Source organism: Bombina bombina, chromosome 7 (genome assembly GCF_027579735.1).
Source record: "Bombina bombina isolate aBomBom1 chromosome 7, aBomBom1.pri, whole genome shotgun sequence".
Lineage (NCBI taxonomy): Eukaryota > Metazoa > Chordata > Amphibia > Anura > Bombinatoridae > Bombina > Bombina bombina.
This window is the reverse complement of record NC_069505.1, coordinates 581512061-581535141: the sequence shown is the minus strand read 5'-3', so window position 1 is coordinate 581535141 and position 23081 is coordinate 581512061. Positions and strand designations below refer to the sequence as shown.

Here is a 23081-nt window from a genome sequence, read left to right as displayed (position 1 = left end):
ACGAATCTTGGGTTCTCTGGCAGTTTATTTCCTAAGACTTCGTCGTCTTTAAGCAGCGCCCAGTGTTTCCGGAATATATTCTCTATAATATGTTTATTCTCACTATATTCCTATATCTTTATATACGAATCTATAAGATTCGTATATAGAAAGACGAAAAATCTAAAGACAAGACTGGCACCCAGCCTCCAAAAGAAAATACCTGGAGGAATAGTGGATGTGTTTGGAAAGAAGGTGAAAGGATTCTTCCCTTGCCACACATGCAAAGCTTGTAAGTGTGGGACGAAAACAACTAAATTTAACTCCCATAATACCAAGGAGGAATTTAAAATTCAAGATCTGATAAGGTGTAAGGACAGAGGAGTGATCTACCTACTGCAATGCCCATGTGGACTGCAATATATAGGCCAGACGTCCAGGACCCTTAGAGATAGGATCCGGGAACACCTGTTGATGATTGAAAAACTAAACACGGACACTCCACTATACCAACATTTTGCGACCCAGCATCATGGAAACATCAATACATTAAGATACATAGGAATCCAAAAAGTAGCCAAAAATTGGAGAGGTGGCAACTTCGAAAAACAACTATTAACTAATGAATCTAAATGGATATTCCTAATGGATTGTCTGCACCCAAAGGGTCTTAATAATAAAGAGGATCTCTCCCATCTGTTGACCTTTTAAAGAATTAATGGAAAATATAAGCATAGGTCTGCAATAAAACCACTATATGCTATGAGAAATATCAGTTTGGTGCACTTCTGTGCAAAATAATACAGCCTCATGTGGGAAGATAGAAAAATCTTTTACGAATAATTGTTCATACTCTTCTCTCTCTATCTCCTGGTATTACGAATAATTGTCCATACTCTTCTCTCTCTATCTCCTGGTATGGTTCATATTAAATATAGATTTATTATATTTCATCCTCGATCTCCTGGTCTAGTCTATTGAAATAGACAATTAATAACCTCTCCCTTAGCCCTCCGAGTATCAATTAATGAATATAACCCTATCTGAAACCATTTTTTAAAAAAGAGTCCGAGGATATCTATATATTTTTTTTGTGAATATTCACTTAACATCTAGGAAGATGGTTCTCTCATTTCAAGATAATAACTATTTGCTATATTAAGAAGTGATAAGATCTAGAAATCTCATCTACCAATTACATCATTTCAGCGGAGTAAGATTAGCATCTTTATATAGATCTACAAACAATAGCCTCCAATAGATAAACTCTCCCTCTTATGAAGTTAGCAAATATATATATATATATATGTACATATTTACACACGTGTACATGCAGCTATATGAAAGCACAGGTTAATCTTATAAGGGATCAAACCAACCCCGGTCTAAAGGTTTTAATATAATATGTATCCCGCACAATACACAGTTATCCTTTGAAGAGAAAAATATAATATACATAGAGCAAATGACAACGAAAATGCAGACACTCGAATCTGATATAGCTAGCCTTTAAAGACAAGCTAATTTACTATACAAATAGCGTTTGATAGGAGCATCCGATATATGTATATTTAGCTATACATGTGCACATACAGCTGTATGAGAGCATGGGGTTAATCCTGTAAGGAATTAAACAGACCAGCCCCCGGTCCAAAAAGTTCTAATATAAAACATTCCCCGCAAAAAACTTAGTTATCCTTTGAAGAGAACATGACATATATGGAGCATCTGACAACCAATACAGACACTCAAATCTGATGTAGCTACCCTTTTAAGATAAGCTAACTTAAATACATCAGCAGCATTTGATAGTGCAAATACAGACACTTAGATGTGCTAAATGTAATTCCTCCTCTCGGAATGTACTCCACTGATATATGAAAATCTCTAAGAGAAATATGGATCAAACAATGGGGAGTAGCCATAGAAATTTTCTTGTAAATATATCTCCTCCACCAACAATATAGATATAAATTAACCCATCTATCGGAATACGATAGATATAAGTATTAGATTCATTCAGAAAGTTGTTTTTATGATAGCAAACACTATGGGCACATAACTCTAAATCTTTTATTATATGCCCGGTCCGCTTTGCGATATACTCTCTGTTACCTAGGAAACAAACAACGCTTTAAAATCACACCCTCTGAAATACACCAATAAGAACATCACTTTACCTCTCATCACCCAATTATCATACGGGAGAATCACCCAATAGGATCAGTGTGTACGCTCACACCCATTCCATACAGATGAAACCGCATAAAGATCGATCCTTTTAACATCAAACACACACTCGTTTAAATTATTTCATAAAGATTCTGAATAGTTGGTATGAGTTTAGGATCAGTAAGTAGATTTTTTAATGAAAGTATGTATGTGATCCTTGTAAGTACAGATCAATGCAGACCGGAAGTTATTGAACAGAATAGACCGGAAGTAATTTCCAAAGTAAAGAAAAAGCCGTATTTAGAAACACATATTTTCAGGTATAAACCTAAGAGAATCTAAAAGGAAAAAACAAAATTGAAAAACGATACTTTTTGACAATGGTTAATCAAAAATAAGAAGTTTAATTAGCATTATTTACATCTAACGAAACAGGAAGCACTGTACGATCACTTCCGGTTCGTATTTGACAAATGGGTATAAAAGAGTACCCAGGACAGCATAATCCAGTCTTGAAAAAGGTCTAGTACAGACCGAAACGCGTTGACTGGTGAGTCTTCTTCCTTCTTATCAATTTGGGACTTTACGCTCTGCACTATTGTGTGTTTGTTTTCTACTTTTTAGGTAAAATTTGGGTCGGCCGGGCCCCTGACGAATTTTTATACATCAACACATCCCGGTATTGTTATAGGCTGCCATTATTATTTCTTCACAGGATTTATCAAGGACACAACCATCTTTTTATTACAGTGGCCACTGTTTTTTCATTCCTTTATTATGCACTTTTTTTCACGTTGTGTTTTGATGGATTGAACATTGCTTTTTCAAGGACTGTATTGTGTTTTTTTTTTTTTTTGCTCTTAGCTACACTCATTTTTTGGATTTTTGACCGTCTGATTTTCACTGATTGATTGAATATTTGTAATTATTTATTTTATGTCACATGATTTATTTTATGTCACATGAGTTACACCCTGTATTTTTACTTTAAGAATATATTAGGTCACTTCATTTCTGTGTGTGGGGCACACACGAGGATTCATTTTTAGATCACCTTTAGCAAGGTTTAGCAATTTTGCTTTTGCGCATCACTACTACACACCACATTTTTCAAAAAGATTTTGGGATAATCGATATAGCTTCACCAAAGAACACACATAGATTCTTGTTATAACCTCTAACGAGGTTACCTTCACCTGTAGCAAGGTGCCAGAGTACTCACGGTCCCACTTAGAAAGGGGATCAGTCCAATTAAGCCCAACCAGCTACGAAGAGATTTTTAATTATTGGAGTTTTTCTGTTGTTTTTATTATATTTTATATTTTATTTTAATATGTTTGTTCGATTGTAACATGGATCCATGCTTGTAAAAATTAAAGTGTTATTTTTATACTATAATTAGCTTTTTAATATCCATTTTCATATTAGTTCTAGACCCAGCCTACTAGGCGCTTTGGTTTTTATATCCGATTCTCTAAATTCTTTTATTGACTACTAGGAGTCAATATCCAGAGCTAGGGTCGCCTTGGGGCAGGCGCTGAGTGTACCATCCATTGTCAAAATTATAGCGTGAATCATTGTATTCACACAACCATACATTCCAGTGTGTCACATAAGAATCTATCAGTGTATCACATAAAGTTTATATCAGTGTCAATCTACCATCAGTAACTATCATGCTAGTCGCGGGTAAAGATCCACATCGGAGAATCGCCCTAGACTGTGTCACCTTCCGCCGCCAACACATATATATATACCCACAACTAAGTGGCCGGCACCACCGATGTCCATGTATGTATCACATACCAACAGTAGAACATCACAGTTGGAGAAGGATCAGTGAGTGCTTCCTTTTTTGCATTTCTACAAATTACCTTAAAGCACCCTGACAGTTGCAAGTGTTGGTGAGAGTGCACATACACCAATCTTTGTGAATTTAGACCTTCATGTGCAGTGCACCCACACTAGGGTTGTTTTCACACCTGGATTATTCCCCCCCCCCCCCCTCCTACAGTTAGTCTGACACACCGGGAGAACTGACAATATGACTAACAGAGAGGACATGGATACTATGGATATAGAGATTTCTGTTAACCCTAGTGGCATTACTTCTGAAGACAAACATGAGGACATTTTTACCTTTACAGACAAGGACGCTGAGTTGATCCATTTTGGTTCGATTGAAGAACAACAAGTAGAAGAATCATTACAAACCATGTATAACACATTAACTAAGCTAAAACAGAGAGAAATAGACCTAAACCTTCATGGTTCATATTTGTTCGATTATCATAAAAAGAGGATGATACCGAGGGGCTTCAGAATCAGAAATATCCCTACGATTGGAAGGTGCAATAAGGAATTTTGTATCAATTGGTGCAAAATTCTTAATAAATGTTCATTTGATTTAATGTTACTAGTTATTAGGGAGGTTGGTCGTCTCCTGAAAGAAGTCAAGACCGAAATACAATCATTGAACTAGAGAAACAAGGAATGTTTGAATCAGATACCAACACTGTTTGGCTGACCAAACTAAGCCTCCAAATTAAGACCTATAAACAGGAACTCATTGCCTTTAAAAACCGCAAATTACACATGGTTACACAAGATTATACATACAAATCAATTTATAGATGGATGATGTCACCAGAAGATAGGAGATCGTACAGGCCTAGACGGGACTGTAGGTACACCAAAAAGTCCATTACCACGGTGGATACGAGCTCTGGCGATAGCTCAGGGACTGAAACTCAACATGAGGATGTAACCATTGCCCATAGGGGAGTCATCACTAGGTCAAGAGGCAATAGAAACCAATGGGAGTCCTCTATTATGAACACAGCATCATTACCCCCGTTGGCTGCTCATCCATCAGCGAACCGTTTTTTAGGAAGAGGCGGAGGCCACACACGAGGCGGGGGGGGCACTGCCCGCCGCCATCAACAACGGAGGCCATAGAAAACATAGTTTTCAATATCAGTTCACGAACACTATCCAGGACAGAAGTGAGTCTGTTAAATAAAGGTCCATCTTTCATGCCCACTACCAAGATTAACGAATTCGATGTGTACATTGACATCCAGAGATTTGGTAGAAACCTCAGATTAAAATAATTTTTTAACACTGATCAGGAACAAGGATAGACCACAAATGAGGGTGAGGGATAATCTAACTAAGGATGAAAGATTGGCCCTCAAATCTCTAAGAGAAGATACTTCAATTGTGTTTCGCCCCACCGACAAGGGTGAGGCAATAGTTTTGATGGCTGCAACATACTACAAGACCGAGATCTTGGGACAGCTAACCAATGTCAAGACATACCTACCTTTGAGGGGAGATCCTACTTCCCGTTTAAAAAAGAAAATTGACACACTTCTGTTGGAGTTCAAAGACAGAGAACTGATTACACAACAGGACTATAATTTTTTGCGTCGAGATCATCCACTTATTCCTCTCCTCTACACTTTACCAAAGGTCCACAAAAATGCTGCAAAACCTCCAGGGAGACCGATCGTCTCGGCCAGAGACTAACTACTTCAACCTCTAGCCCAGTTTGTGGACTTCTACCTGCAACCTTTGGTCAAAACTATGCAATCCTATATATACGGGATTCCAATGATTTTATCACCCGGATTACGAAGCTGGATAACATCACGGACCTTGACCTCTTGGTAACCCTTGACGTGTCAAGCCTTTACACGGTAATCCCCCATCACGAAGGCATTATGGCTGTTACCCAGGCTTTAAGAAAAGCGGTTTATATTGGCCCCTCTGAAGAAGTATTAATTGATCTGCTTACATTATGTCTATTGGAGAATTACTTCTTATTTGACACAACATTCTATCTACAGATTTCCGGAATGGCGATGGGGTCGAATGTGGCCCCATCTTTGGCCAATCTGTTTATGGCGCAACATGAGTCATCCTTGTTGAAAGTTTTTGAAAACAACCACATCAGATATTATTGTCGTTACATAGACGATTTGTTCCTGGTATGGGGAGATGGATAAAGAAGTCTACTTGATTGGATTGACCATCTAAACTCACTTGCGAGTCCCATCAAATTCACACATACAGTTAGCAACATGGTGGTTGATTATCTAGATGTCAGGGTGTTTAAGGTAGAAGGAAGATTGGGTACAACCTTATTTCGCAAAGACACTGACCGCAACTCATTACTGCATGCAAGGAGCTGCCATAAACCAAGCCTTATTCGTAATATCCCCAAGGCACAATATCAACGGGTAATCAGAAATAACACCAATGAAGCATTGTGTGAGCAACAGCTACAAGAGATGACACAACGTTTTGTGGAAAGGGGATACAAGCAAAGAAGTTTATCTGAAATGAAAACCTAGTGCTCCAAACTGTGGAGCCAGTAGCTAATATCCCTTCTAATTCTATGGACCAACTAACGTTTGTGACCACATATTCTCCTGATGTCATACCGCTAACACAGATTATTAAAGATGAATGGAAACTAGTGGAAGCTGATCACACTTTACCGTTCAAAAATTGGAGAGCACCGAGAATTGGTTTTAGACGAGGAAGAAACCTCAGAGACTATCTGGTTAAAGCCAACATTAATCCTGAAGGTGGTTCACGAACGTGGCTTAAAACAAAGAAAAAAGGATGTTACCGCTGTATTAGTTGTGTGACCTGCAGTGGGATGCTTACTGGCACGCATTTTCATCACCCAGAAAGCAATAAATCTTATGAGATCAAATATTTTCTCACTTGCACCACCAAATTCGTGGTATATCTTCTGAACTGTCCTTGTGGTAAATTTTACACAGGCAAAACAACGGACAACGCTAAAACTAGGATGGCCAACCACAGGTCAAGTATCCTTTTGGCCATACGGAGTGGCAAGGCAGACCAGCCTGTGGCAAGACACTTCTTGGAGGCAGGACACTCAGTTAATGATCTGAGATTCAGATTAATCGATCATGTACCAATCCCTAGAAGAGGAGGAGACAGAGGAAACATGTTGTTGCGCAAAGAATCAAGATGGATATATGAACTTGGGACTTTATATCCCAGAGGTCTTAATACCCACACAGGATGGCAATGCTACCTATGATAACCTATGAGAGTTCATTGTCCTTTTTCTGAGAGTCCATTGTTCATATATTCTCTTGTTGGGCCTTATTACCCACTCTCTCTCCCTCTTTTTGGGAGGGCAATAAATACATTTTTTTGAGAGTGTTGGAATTTTGGTAAGTCCAGGATCCTTTTGTCCAGGGCCAGTGTTTTGTTTTTGATTTTTCCATTTTTCTATTTTTCCATTTTTGAGAGTCCTCGATTTATTGGTAGGAGAATTCTCCTTTAGACTCCTTCTTTTGTGACTTGGAAGTGCCTATAGAATGTTTGTTTGGCCAGACCAATTAATTGGTTTATCTCTTTATATCATATGTTGTTTATATACCTAGGAGATTGTTATGTTGTTGGTTAGGATGCCATTTTTTTCTAGTCCTAGAGAATCGTAGGATATTAATTAATCACTTTGTATAAACTGTATGATATTAGGTCCTTTATCACAGATTTAGTCTTTGTCAGTCCCCAATGTGCCAATTTTGTTTTTAAATTTAGTATTCCGTAAGTTTTAACATACATATCTCATCACTGTATTTAGCTGGTACCCAGTCTTTGATCTTTTGGATTCAGTCTTTGGTGCTTTTAGATTCAGTATCTTTCTTGTTTTAGGTGCAATGTAGTCAAACCTTTTATTTGTGATTTTGATTTCTTAAGTTGTATCACTCCATCCGTGGAGTATTAGCTCTGGGTAGGTAGGTGAGCTTTACTCAGTGGAATTATTTCTTTGCTATTTCTGGTTTTTTGGTGATAAGTACTAGTTTTTTGCTTGAGATTAGGGTTAATTTTTGTTGGCTTGGGCATAATAATTAATTGTATTGGATGGGGTTACTATCTGTATCAGATGGTGTCTACATTCCACACGGGATGGTGTGGATTCTAGCTTTAGTTAAGTTCTTTAGATGGGGCATCACTTTCACTGGTACTTATCTTGCGGTGCATTACTATAAGTAGTATTTAGTAATTATGTTTTTATTTTTATCTATACATCACAATATTGAAGGCTCTCTAGTACGCGTACTGTTCTGCCTCTCTGGTTGCTATGACACATTTGTATACACTCCTATCATTAAAGGGTATCCTATCATGACAATTTGGTTGCCAGGACACGCCCCTGCACTCACGCCTGCTTTGACACTGCGCTCTAACATTGGTCGTCATGGATACTTTGTTTACATTTGTATCGAGTTGACAGTGGCTAGCGGCGATGTTCTACTGTTGGTATGTGATACATACATGGACATCGGTGGTGCCGGCCACTTAGTTGTGGGTATATATATATATGTGTCGGCGGTGGAAGGTGACACAGTCTAGGGCGATTCTCCGATGTGGATCTTTACCCGCGGTCACTAGCATGATAGTTACTGACGGTAGATTGACACTGATAGAAACTTTATGTGATACACTGATAGATTCTTATGTGACACACTGGAATGTATGGTTGTGTGAATACAATGATTCACGCTATAATTTCGATCAGTTGTTAATTCACTGAACAGACGTAGTGATCATTTTTTACATTGGGGAGTGTTGATCTGATTTGCTATTCCTCCGGGCGTCCTTAGTGACAGGGGGAGCAAGCCATGGTTGCATTGTATGACGTATCAGCGTCTGATGCAAAATGGATGCTGATTGGCCAGTAGGCTAACATTAAGTTTGTTTGTTTTTATTTACATTTTGCTTTCTATAACATGCCAGCATATATATATTGGAGAAGGATCACTGATTGCTTCCTTATATATATATATATATATATATAGATATCTCCTCTATTTCTGATCTATCTATCTTTCTTTCTATATCTATCATCTGTCAGTCTATCTATCTATCTATAATCTGTCTGTCTATTTATCTTTCTTTCTTCTGTCTGTCTCTATCTATCTATCTATCTATCATGAGTTGATCAATTATCCCTTTGTATATTTGTCTATTTATGGACATTCCTTATATTTATTGGTAATAGATTAACATTTATTATTACAACAAGAATAAATACTGATTTATATTAAAACACATGCCATGTAGTTTATTGTGTTCCTGAACTTTTTGGTTATTTGTAATATTCATATTATATCATTTTTTAAATAAATTATTTCTATCTATTTATTTATGCATAAGGCCTTGACAAATCCCAGAAACCTGGTTGTCATGTCTCTGAAATCTATGGCTGCAGTTGCCACTCTTTTAAATTTATTACTATTTAAAACAATTTCCTATGTTTATGTTAAAATTATTAGCACCCTGAGACAAGGGTATTTTATCTGAAAATAATTAATTGTGATCAAATAACAAAGTGTTAATAAAATATCGGAATTGTCCCAATATAAAACCCAAATATATATTCCAATGATAGTGTTAAAGTGACTGCATATCCCTTTAAGAGGTGATCTTTTTTGGAACTCCATCATGATACATATAGGGAGAAAACATAGAATAAAATAGTGTGGTGTGTTAACACAATCAAAGTTATCACTCTAACTATGTACTCATGTGTTCCAGAGCAATTTATGCTCTTATGTTTGTGTCTGCAGTATCATTAAAAGGCTCATATTCTGCTTTCCACGTGTTCCTTATTACACCCACTCAGGACCACAACACTGTACGTTTAACGGACATGAAACCCCCCAAAAAATCTTTCATGATTCAGACACAGAATACAATTTTAAACAACTTTTCCAATTTACTTCAATTATCTCATTAGTTTTGTTCTCTTGGTATCCTTGGTTGAAGAAGCAGCAATGCACTACTGGGAGCTAGTTAATACACTGGGTGAGCCAATAACATATAGCATATCTGTGCAGCCACCAATCAGCAGCTCCTGAGCCTATCTGGGTATACTTTTCAACAAAGGATACAAAGAGTACAAAACAAATTAAATAATAGAAGTTAATTGGATAGCTGTTCAAAATCACATGCTCTATCTGTAACATGAAAGAAAAAAAATGGGTTTCATGTCTATTTAAAATACAATTATTTATTTAAAACATTGTAATATATATATATATAAATAAAAATAAAAATGTTTTAAGCATTATTAGCCAAATGTCACAAGGGATATTAATGTGTGTCCCACAGACCACACATTGCTCAGAGTGTGTGTAAACCGCCGCTCTGGCGTTCTATGAACACCGCACTGGCAGGGGGTTATTTGATCACATTTGATTATATTATTTTTTTATTTATTTTTTTGTGATTTTTTTTTTCTTTACCAATTTTTTTCACCCAGTTTTATATGTAAAGCCAGAAGTAAAATTCAAGAAGTCCTTATATATTATATTGTATACAGTTTTTAGTGCAAAACACTAAGATCTGGTTTTGCCGCGAGCGAACGCTTTCTTCTACAGTCTAATGCTAACGAAGCTTCAGATTGCCGCAACCTAATTGCTGTCTATGTTTTTTTTCCACAGTTCAGAAGCTTTGAAGCAAATTATGACTGTGCTAGATGAAATTGGAAAGGCGTCCGCAAAGGTAATGTGTGTAAAATATTCGCTAATGTATTTATGGCACATACTTAATAAACAAATATTCTGTAATATTGAACCTTTCATATTTGTAAATTGTCTCAAATTATCTTGCTAAGTCCTTAAAGGGACACTAAACCCAATTGTTTTCTTTCATGATTCAGATCAGAGCAGCAAATTTAAGCAACTTTCTAATTTTCTGCTATTATCAATTTTTCTTCTTTCTTTTGCTATCTTTATTTGAAAAAGCAGGCCCATGTTTGGCTCAGCACCTTGGGTAGTGCTTGCTGATTGGTGGCTAAATGTAGCAAACCAATCAGCAAGCTCTATGCAGGTGCTGAACCAAACATGGGCCGGCTCCTTACCTTTCCTGCTTTTTCAAATAAAGATAGCAAGAGAATGAAGAAAAATTGATAATAGGAGTAAATTAGAAAGTTGCTTAAAATTGCTGCTCTATCTGAATCATTAAAGAAAAAAAATTTGGTTTAGTATCCCTTTAATTTTCATACAGAAGTTTCTTAAAAGGATGGCATAACATGTAGATGTATTTTTGAAAGTTGTATTAGTTGTTTAAATATTGACAAAATAAGTGTAAAGTTTTAGTGTCTATAAAACAATGGGAGCTGCCATGTTGTAACTTAGGTTACCTTCTCTGCTGTGGCCAATTAGGGACAGTTATACATAGGTCACTAGAGTGTGCAGCCAATGGCTGTGGGGAATATAACAGTGTTCTGCACTTCCATTTCCAACAGGAACTGAAAAGCTCACAATTTCAGAATGGAATTACAAAATAAATAATGAAAGTATATTGCAGAGTTTCTTTTATATATACGATTTATCATTTTATATTCCCATGGCAAATTGTTTAATGTTCTTTAAAATGTGCATATGTGCATTTTAATATGAGGTAGAAGCATTTTTGCAATATACTTCTATCAGCAAAAATGCTTATAGTCAACATTATTACTGTTTTTCAGCAGCATACGCACATATGCTGTGAGGGCCGTGCACCAGTATTCAAACACTGTATACACCAATTTTCATATAACTGCATGTAATAGACACTACTATAAAGAATAAGATGCACAGATACTGATATAAAAGATCCAGTATAAAACAGTTTAAAATCTTACTTAGAAGCTCTCAGTTTAGCTCTGTTAAAAAGGTGGCTGGAACACCCACTGCAAGTGGTAAATAGCAGACACTCCCCCTCCCCCTTCCTTTGCATATGAAAAGACTCTTTACACAAACAGGAGCAAGCTGGAGTAGGTATACGTCGGTATTTCTCTAGTAAGGTGTATCCAGTCCACGGATCATCCATTACTTATGGGATATTCTCATTCCCAACAGGAAGTTGCAAGAGGACCCACAGCAAAGCTGTTATATAGCTCCTCCCCTTCCTACCATATCCAGTCATTCTCTTGCAACTCTCAACGCGCATGGAGGTAGTTAGAGGAAAGTGGTGAAAAATAGTTAATTTTCTTCAATCAAAAGTTTGTTATTTTAAATAGTACCGGAGTTGTGCTATTGTTTCTCAGGCAGAGATAGAAGAAGAATCTGCCTGAGTTTTCTATGATCTTAGCAGGTTGTAACTAAGATCCATTGCTGTTCTCACACATGTCTGAGGAGTGAGGTAACTTCAGAGGGAGAATGGCGTGCAGTTTATTCTGCTATCAGGTATGTGCAGTTATGATTTTTTCTAGGATTGGAAATGCTAGAAAATGCTGCTGATTCCTGATAAATGTAAGTTAAGCCTGAATACAGTGATTTAATAACGACTAGTATCATGCTTACTCTCAGGGGTATTACCCTTATAGATATGCTATATAAAACGTTTGCTGGCATGTTTATCGTTTTTTATATATGCTTGGCGATAAAACTTATTGGGGCCTAATTTTTTTCCTGAGGCTTTCCACTGTTGTAATATGAGTGGGAGGGGCCTATTTTAGCGCTTTATTGCGCAGTTAAAATTACATACTGAGGCATCCAGTTTTCCTTAGGAGTCCCCTGAATGCTACAGGACATATCTAAAGAGCCTAAAATCGTTTATTGGGGAAGGTAGGAGCCACAGTAAAGCTGTGGCACTTTGCTGGGACTGTTAAAAAACGTCTATGTCGTTTTTTTGATCCGTTTTTTGAACTAAGGGGTTAATCATCCATTTGCAAGTGGGTGCAATGCTCTGTTAGCCTATTACATATATTGTAAAAATTTCGTTTGTGTAACTGCCTTTTTTCACTGTTTTTCAAATTTTGACAAAATTTGTTTCTCTTAAAGGCACAGTACCGTTTATTTATATTGCTTGTTAACTTGAATTAAAGTGTTTTCCAAGCTTGCTAGTCTCATTGCTAGTCTGTATAAACATGTCTGACATAGAGGAAACTCCTTGTTCATTATGTTTAAAAGCCATGGTGGAACCCCCTCTGAGAATGTGTACCAAATGTACTGATTTCACTGTAAGCAATAAAGATCATATTATGTCTTTACAAAATTTATCACCAGAGGATTCTGATGAGGGGGAAGTTATGCCGACTAACTCTCCTCACGTGTCAGATCCTTTGACTCCTTTGACTCCCGCTCAAGGGACTCACGCTCAAATGGCGCCAAGTACATCAAGGGCACCTATAGCGTTTACTTTACAAGACATGGCGGCAGTCATGGATAATACCCTGTCAGCGGTATTAGCCAGACTACCTGAACTTAGAGGTAAGCGAGATAGCTCTGGAGTTAGACGAAATGCAGAGCATACTGACGCTTTAAGAACCATGTCTGATAAAATATGCTGAAGCTGAAGAAGGAGAACTTCAGTCTGTGGGTGATGTGTCTGACTCAGGCAGAGTACCTGATTCTGACGTTTCTACATTTAAATTTAAGCTTGAACACCTCCGCGTGTTACTAAAGGAGGTTTTAGCTGCTCTGAATGACTGTGACACAATTGCAGTGCCAGAGAAATTGTGTAGACTGGATAAATACTTTGCAGTGCCGGTGAGTACTGATGTTTTTCCAATACCTAAAAGGTTTACAGAAATTATTTATAAGGAATGGGATAGACCAGGTGTGCCGTTCTCTTCCCCTCCTATTTTTAGAAAAATGTTTTCCAATAGATGCCACCACACGGGACTTATGGCAGACAGTCCCTAAGGTGGAGGAAGCAGTTTCTACTTTAGCAAAGCGGACTACTATCCCTGTCGAGGACAGTTGTGCTTTTTCAGATCCAATGGACAAAAAATTAGGTTACCTTAAGAAAATATTTTGTCAACAAGGTTTTATCCTTCAGCCCCTTGCATGCATTGCCCCTGTCACTGCTGCTGCGGCGGCGTTCTGGTTTGAGTCTCTGGAAGAGGCCTTACAGGTAGCGACTCCATTGGATGACATACTTGGCAAACTTAGGGCACTTAAGCTAGCCAATTCTTTTGTTTCTGATGCCATTGTTCATTTGACTAAACTAACGGCTAAGAATTCTGGTTTTGCTATACAGGCGCGCAGAGCGCTATGGCTTAAATCATGGTCAGCTGACGTGACTTCCAAATCTAAGCTGCTTAACATTCCCTTCAAGGGGCAGACCTTATTCGGGCCTGGTTTGAAGGAGATCATTGCTGATATCACTGGAGGAAAAGGTCATGCCCTTCCTCAGGACAGGTCCAAATCCAGGGCCAAACAGTCTAATTTTCGTGCCTTTCGAAACTTCAAGGCAGGTGCGGCATCAACTTCCTCTAATGCAAGACAAGAGGGAACTGTCGCTCAATCCAAAGCAGTCTGGAGGCCAAACCAGACCTGGAACAAAGGTAAGCAGGCTAAAAAACCTGCTGCTGCCTCCAAGACAGCATGAAGGAACGGCCCCCTATCCGGATCCCTGGGCGTTGGAAATTATATCCCAGGGATATCTTCTGGACTTCAAAGTTTCTCCCCCAAAAGGGAGATTTCACCTTTCACAATTATCTGCAAACCAGATAAAGAGAGAGGCATTCTTACACTGTGTACGAGACCTCCTAGTTATGGGAGTGATCCATCCAGTTCCAAGTGAGGAACAAGGACAGGGTTTTTACTCAAATCTGTTTGTGGTTCCCAAAAAAGAGGGAACATTCAGACCAATTTTGGATCTAAAGATCTTAAACAAATTCCTCAGAGTTCCATCATTCAAGATGGAAACTATTCGTACCATCCTGCCTATGATCCAGGAGGGTCAATATATGACTACAGTGGATCTAAAGGATGCTTACCTTCACATTCCGATACACAAAGATCATCATCGGTTTCTCAGGTTTGCCTTTCTAGACAGGCATTACCAGTTTGTAGCTCTTCCCTTTGGATTAGCTACAGCCCCAAGAATTTTTACAAAGGTTCTAGGGTCGCTTCTAGCGGTCCTAAGGCCGCGGGGCATAGCAGTAGCACCTTATTTAGACGACATCCTGATACAGGCGTCAAACTTCCAAATTGCCAAGTCTCATACGGACGTAGTACTGGCATTTCTGAGGTCGCATGGGTGGAAAGTGAACGAGGAAAAGAGTTCTCTATCCCCACTCACGAGAGTTTCCTTCCTAGGGACTCTGATAGATTCTGTAGAAATGAAAATTTACCTGACGGAGTCCAGGTTATCAAAGCTTCTAAATTCCTGCCGGGTTCTTCATTCCATTCCGCACCCTTCTGTGGTTCAGTGTATGGAAGTAATCGGCTTAATGGTAGCGGCAATGGACATAGTGTCGTTTGCACGCTTACATCTCAGACCGCTGCAACTATGCATGCTCAGTCAGTGGAACAGGGATTACACAGATTTGTCCCCTCAACTGAATCTGGACCAAGAGACCAGGGATTCTCTGCTCTGGTGGCTATCTTGGGTCCATCTGTCCAAAGGTATGACCTTTCGCAGGCCAGATTGGACGATTGTAACATGCCAGCCTACTAGGTTGGGGTGCAGTCTGGAACTCCCTAGAGGCTCAGGGATTGTGGACTCGGGAGGAGTCTCTCCTTCCAATAAATATTCTGGAACTAAGAGCGATATTCAATGCTCTTCAGGCTTGGCCTCAGTTAGCAACTCTGAGGTACATCAGATTTCAGTCGGACAACATCACGACTGTGGCTTACATCAATCATCAAGGGGGAACAAGAAGTTCCCAAGCGATGTTAGAAGTCTCAAAGATAATTCGCTGGGTGGAGTTTCACTCCTGCCACCTATCAGCTATCCATATCCCAGGTGTAGAGAACTGGGAGGCGGATTTTCGACAGACTTTTCATCCGGGGGAGTGGGAACTCCATCCGGAGGTGTTTGCACAAGTGATTCATCGCTGGGGCAAACCAGAACTGGATCTCATGGCATCTCGACAGAACGCCAAGCTTCCTTGTTACGGATCCAGGTCCAGGGACCCCAGGGCGACTCTGATAGATGCTCTAGCAGCGCCCTGGTCTTTCAACCTGGCTTATGTGTTTCCACCGTTTCCTCTGCTCCCTCGACTGATTGCCAAGATCAAGCAGGAGAGAGCATCAGTGATTTTAATAGCGCCTACGTAGCCACGCAGGACCTGGTATGCAGACCTAGTGGACATGTCATCCTTTCCACCATGGACTCTGCCTGTGAGACAGGACCTTCTACTTCAGGGTCCTTTCCTCCATCCAAATCTAATTTCTCTGAGACTGACTGCTTGGAGATTGAACGCTTGATTTTATCAAAGCGTGGCTTCTCCGAGTCAGTCATTGATACCTTAATACAGGCACGAAAGCCTGTCACCAGGAAAATTTACCATAAAATATGGCGTAAATATCTTTATTGGTGTGAATCCAAGGGCTACTCATGGAGTAAGGTCAGGATTCCTAGGATATTATCTTTTCTCCAAGAAGGCTTGGAAAAAGGTTTGTCAGCTAGTTCCTTAAAGGGACAGATTTCTGCTCTGTCTATTCTTTTACACAAACGTCTGGCAGACGTTCAGGCTTTTTGTCAGGCTTTAGTCAGAATCAAGCCTGTGTTTAAACCTGTTGCTCCACCATGGAGCTTAAATTTGGTTCTTAAGGTTCTTCAAGGAGTCCTGTTTGAACCTCTTCATTCCATTGATATAAAACTTTTATCTTGGAAAGTCCTTTTTCTGGTAGCTATTTCCTCAGCTCGTAGAGTCTCCGAGTTATCTGCCTTACAATGTGATTCTCCTTATCTAATTTTTCATTCTGATAAGGTAGTCCTGCTTACCAAACCTGGGTTTTTACCTAAGGTGGTATCTAACAAGAATATCAATCAAGAGATTGTTGTTCCATCCTTGTGTCCTAATCCTTCTTCAAAGAAGGAACGTTTATTACATAATTTGGACGTGGTTCGTGCTTTAAAGTTTTACTTACAAGCTACTAAGGATTTTCGGCAAACATCTGCTTTGTTTGTTGTTTACTCTGGTCAGAGGAGAGGTCAAAAGGCTTCGGCAACCTCTCTTTCTTTTTGGCTAAGAAGCATAATACGCTTAGCCTATGAGACTGCTGGACAGCAGCCCCCTGAAAGGATTACAGCTCATTCTACTAGAGCTGTGGCTTCCACTTGGGCCTTTAAAAATGAGGCTTCTGTTGAACAGATTTGCAAGGCGGCGACTTGGTCTTCGCTTCATACTTTTTCAAAATTCTACAAATTTGATACTTTTGCTTCTTCGGAGGCTATTTTTGGTCACCACTGCACCCTATGGTTTCTCCTTTCTCTGCTTGTTTTCGGTTGTTTTCGGTCGAATGACTGGATATGGTAGGAAGGGGAGGAGCTATATAACAGCTTTGCTGTGGGTCCTCTTGCAACTTCCTGTTGGGAATGAGAATATCCCATAAGTAATGGATGATCCGTGGACTGGATACACCACTAGAGAAATAAATTTATCAGGTAAGCATAAATTGTGTTTTTCACAAAATTTTGGGGCTTGGTTAGGAGTCTGTTATTTAAAAATAAGCAAAACTATCCATTTAAAAAAAAAAAAAGCTGTGTGGGCTATATAAATGGATCATCTACAAAACATTTATGCAAAAAATGAGTGTATAATGTCCCTTTAAATACTGGTGCACGGAGCCCTCTAAAAAGCAATAATTTTTCAAGAAGCATTTTTGCTAAAACAATCTAAACATGGTGTACAGTAACTAGTACAAAAGGCTTCAGAAAGTACTTGTATAAAGAAACACTTTCAAATAGTTTTTACTACGCAGTAATCTGTTGCACCCTATGTTATTCAATAATGTATTTATTTAAAGGGACATGAAACCCAAACTTTTTCTTTCATGATTCAGGTAAAACACAATTTTAAACAAATTTCCAGTTTACTTACATGATCAAATTTGCTTCATTCTCATCATTTGTTGAAGGAGCAGCAATGCACTACTGGTTTCTAACTGACCACATGGGTGAGCCAATGACAGTCGGTATATATATGCAGCCACCAATCAGCAGATAGAACCTAGGTTCTTTGCTGCTCTTGAGCTTACCTAGATAAACCTTTCAGCAAAGGATTACAAGAAAAGGAAGCAAATTAAATAATAGAAGTAAATTGGAAAGTTGTTTTAAAATTGTAGGTTCTGTCTAATTATGACTTTACTGTCCCTTTAACAGTGGATGCTGAAGTGCACATCAGTTGCATTTCACTTGTTTATTGCCAAATGAATTCTAATAACATGTACTAGCAAAATTCTCAGTGTAAACACTGATGGCAAATAATACTCAAGGCATGTGCATTGTCCTGAGCTACCCAAGTATGCTATTCAACAAGGGATAGAAAGAGAACAATGTAAAATTGATAGATGAAAATTGGAATTGTTGTTTTTAATGTCACAATATTGCTAGACCTCATTAGAACGCATGGCCCCCAAATACAAAAGGAACTGATCTGATCCATAACCGACAAGCTCTTAGGAGCCTCTTTTCTAAAGTTGCTTGTTTCCGAACAATGATATAATATCATATGGGTGACACTGTGTCAAAGCCACACTAGTACACACATTAGTAATATGACTCTAATAATAGACTGAACGCAGAGCGTTATTGTGTCATAGCAATCAGGGATGGACTGAGACCAATTAGGGCCCCGTGCAAACATTAGGGAAGGGCCCCCCACTGTCACACACTGACCCTAATTTATGCAAATGAACATGGTAGCCTCCTTTCTCTGCCCCCACCAGGCCCCCCAACCTTCAGGGTGAGGACCTCCAACATCAAGGGCCAGAGACAGGGCCCTCAACCTCCAGGGCCCCCCCACACTCTAGAGCCTCCTGAGCAACAAACCCCACATCCAGGCACAAGGCCCCCACTAAACCCACACTTAACTGCTTAGTAACTGATAGGGCAGCTGTCAGCTCCATCTTAAGAGTCACACCCGAAGACATGGAGATGCCATTTGTGGGCCCCCCTCTATGCTGGGCTCTCAGTCCAGGTCCTATTTGCCCGACTGCTCAGTCTGTCCCTGATAGCAATAAAATTATACCTTGTACATTAAGCACACTAACTACAGGGTATCTCTTAATCATACGCTCTATTTTTCAGGCCCAGCGGTTACCAGCTCCTATAACCAGTGCTTCTCGGATGCAGACAAACCAGCATAATTTGTATATACTAAAGGACTGCACCCCGAAAACGTGAGAACCAGTTAAAATTCCTTCCCTCCCTAGCCCCTCCCACATCAGAGCATCTTATAATGTTGCTACACTATATCTATTCTTCTGCCAGAATTGTGTTCATATTTATTTCTTTTCTCAGGGCTGGTCGTGGGGCAGTTATTGGGTTCCTGAAAGTTGGCTACAAGAAGCTGTTTGTGCTGGTGAGAAATACGTAAGGATACACTAAAATAAAATAAATAACTGCTGAATAAATCTGCATACATATATATGTTCTATATTTATAGGATAAAAAAGGCTCCCATGTAGAAGCAGAACCGTTATGCATTCTGGATTTTTATATACATGAATCTCTTCAGCGTAACGGATTCGGGAAGGAGCTGTTTGGGTTCATGCTAAGGGTAAGGGCGTTTTTATAACCTGTAAATATGGATAGATGAATAATTGGAAATGTGAGTATCTATTTAGGCTAAAATATTAATGACACACATAAAAAAGGTGGTAACTAGCCATAGAACAAGCTATTATGCGATTGTTCGTTCTCAGGTGGAGCGCTTCTCTCTTTTTTTATTTATGCAAATTATGGCCCTGAGGGAAGTCTCCCCTAGTGTGATGCAGGAAGTCAGACGTGGACCCGTTGCTCAGTGTGCCTAGAGGGATATGGCTGCACCTCTCTGACGAGGCCCAAACTAGGCCGAAACGTACGTCTAGGGTTTTGCCATTTCTCTCATTCAGATAGGGATTGCCTGGTATTTCGGGGCTGGACTGTACTGTGAAGTCAGGATCAGACTGATATGCTTCAGGAAAGTTCTTCTGTTTCTCACGTTTAGAGAGGGATTGCCTGGTATTTCAGGGCTGGACTGTACTGTGAAGTCAGGATCAGACTGATATGCTTCAGGAAAGTTCTTCTGTTTCTCACGTTTAGAGAGGGATTGCCTGGTATTTCAGGACTGGACTGTACTGTGAAGTCAGGATCAGACTGATATGCTTCAGGAAAGTTCTTCTGTTTCTCACGTTTAGAGAGGGATTGCCTGGTATTTCAGGGCTGGACTGTACTGTGAAGTCAGGATCAGACTGATATGCTTCAGGAAAGTTCTTCTCTGTGAAAGGCATATGTTGAGCAAAAAGAGGCTGCTCCTTGGGTGGTAACTAGCCATAGAACAAGCTATTATGCTATTGTTTGTTCCCAGGTTGAGCGCTTCTCTCTTTTTATTTAGTTATAAACTATTAATGATCAGTTGCGTTTTCTATAAAATTCTTTAATTATGTAATAATATTTTCACATATCTTGTCTGTAAAAGCGTGTATATATTTAGGGCTCTCTCTTAGGAACAAACAACAGCTCAGTAGCTTGTTCTGTGGCAATTTACCACCTGGGCGTAGCCTCTTTTATCCCTAGGGGTGATGGGGGAAACCAGACGTGGGCTTCTTGCCCAATGTGCTTAGAGGGATATGGCGGCACCTCACTGACAAGGCCCAAAACAGGGCTGAAACGATCGTCTGGGGTTGTCATGTTCCTTGTTCAGAGGAGAATTGCCTGGTATTTCAGGGCTGGACTGACCTTGTTAGGTGGGATCAGGCTGATATGCTACAGTAAAGTTCTCTGTGAAAAGCATTATTGGTAACCGGGCTATAGAACAAGCCACTGAGCTGTTGTTCGTTCTGGCAGATTGCTTCTCTTTCTGTTTGTATTTAGGGCAACAAATGAATAATAAATTGTGTTTTTACCTCTAAATTGTGTCATTTCTGTTTTCGTACTTCATTGAACGCGTCTTACCATCTGTCAGACCGAGCAGGCCGAACCTCAGCATCTCGCCATCGACCGACCATCAGAGAAATTTCTCTCTTTCCTGAAAAAGCATTATAACCTGCGATCAACCATCCCCCAGGTGAGAATGAGTTGGGGGGGGGGTGGACCTCTTGTACTGAGACAAAATGATTGATCATTTATTGAAACGTAATAGAGAAGATATACAGTGGTGTTAAAAGGGTATACAGAATGGTACAGTATATGTATATAATGTTGTAGCTATGTAGATGTTGACAAAGAATATAGAAAATACAAGTTTTATTTATTCATGGTGTCTATTCTTTTCCAGGTTAATAATTTTGTTGTATTTGATGGTTTCTTCAAAGATCGGAAAGGTAATAAACAGCTTGTGTGTCTTTTGCTTGAGTCTAACAGGTTTAATAAGTTAGATTCAGCCCCATGTAGAAACAATATGACTTAATTACTGACATATTTAACAGGTTCAAGGGTTAATCTAATTGGGAGCAAAGGGACCCTTTGAGAATGACATGTGTAATGATTTAAAGGAACAGTCCCAAATAGGAGCAACACAAATTTAAAGGTTTTGTAAAATTTGTTTCCCTTAAATGTGTTAAACTTGCAAAGTGTTTGGTTTATTTTTGTATATAAATAGCTGAGTTTTGCTCATTGAAACCGTAATCCATAGTTCTCATGAACATACACATTCAAATGGGCTGGGCCTGCAGAAAGTGTAGATCTCCTTATATTATCTCTCTATATACACAAAGGTCAATAATTAGGTACTGAAATGTTTATTTTAGCTGCTGGTTTCAATACGCAAAGCCAGCGATTTCAATTGCAATAATAAACCTACACAAGCTTTTTCCAATACATTTAAAGGGATAGGAAAGTCAAAATTCAACTTGCATGATTCAGATAGAGCCGGTCATTTTAAGACACTTTTAAATTCACTTCTATTTTCTAATGGGCTTTGTTCCCTTGTTATCCCTTGTTGAAAATGAATATGCACATATCCTAAACTAGTGAGAGCTGGCTGCTGATTGGTGCCTGCACACATTTGTCTCTTGTGATTGGCTAAGTAGATGTGTTCAGCTAGCTGCCAGTAGTGCACTGCTGTTCCTTCAGCAAAGGATAACAAGAAAATGAAGCAAATTTGATAATAGAAGTAAATTGGAAAGTTGTTTAAAATGGTATATTCTATCATAAAAGAACATTTTGGGGTTTTCTATCCCTTTAATACTGTGGAACACATTAAGAGGAAACATTACAGCACACCATCTCTTTAAAGGGATATTAAACAGTGTCTCCTTAAAGGGATATTGAACAGTGCTACTTTGTTAAAAAAAAAAGTTAATTCAAAGTATATAGATAAACATTGTGTTAAAAAACAGCAAATAACTTACTTGTTTTCTTACAGAAATTCTCAGTGTAGCCCCCAGTGTTATAAGAGCAAAGGATTAAATAAAAACTAAGTTTTTATTCTGTCAGTTCTGGGCATGAGCAAATCTGACTCCCTGTTATTTAGTCACTAGCCCAGAAGCTTTATGACATTAGGCTAAGATACAACTTCCTGCAAAGGCTCCTCCTCCTTGTAGGGCTGTGACAGGAAGTGCAAATATAGTGTAAAACATAAAGATAAAGGTAAAATCCATTTAAATAGATGAATAATACATATTGCAATGATTTCTATTAAAGGGACTGTTTACCCAACACCTTTCTTCCCTTTAATTTGTTCCCAATGATCCATTTTACCTGTTGGAGTGTATTAAATTGGTAACAAGCAGCTCGTTTACCCTTATTTTGGCCTTTGAAATAGCTGATTTAGCCTGTGGTATCCCCACCTGTGAAAGTTTCTATACTTTAGTCCAGGCTATTTACAAGCAATGTAAACACAGACAAAATAAGAAATTACACTGCCGGTGGGGTGTAGAAGAGATAATAAAATGTTCATTTGCCATGGTTCTCTCTAGGTATTGGGCTTTGGTTTACAACCGGATATAATATAAGGAAGCAAGTGTGTGTACGTAAAGTGATAACATGAGATCTCATTTTAC

At 38.9% G+C, this 23081-nt stretch overlaps 1 protein-coding gene across 2 annotated transcripts in view; it reads left to right on the top strand.

Moving 5' to 3' along the window:
• The window catches only part of ATAT1 (alpha tubulin acetyltransferase 1), a 56473-nt gene that overhangs the window by 9754 nt on the left and 23638 nt on the right, over nucleotides 1–23081 (top strand). For both annotated transcript variants that reach the window (XM_053722048.1, XM_053722047.1), the window contains exons 2-7: nucleotides 10653–10713; nucleotides 19186–19277; nucleotides 19399–19459; nucleotides 19544–19657; nucleotides 21044–21145; nucleotides 21356–21401. In XM_053722048.1, the coding sequence (XP_053578023.1) occupies nucleotides 10653–10713; nucleotides 19186–19277; nucleotides 19399–19459; nucleotides 19544–19657; nucleotides 21044–21145; nucleotides 21356–21401 (476 nt within the window). The remainder of the gene's footprint in view (nucleotides 1–10652; nucleotides 10714–19185; nucleotides 19278–19398; nucleotides 19460–19543; nucleotides 19658–21043; nucleotides 21146–21355; nucleotides 21402–23081) is intronic.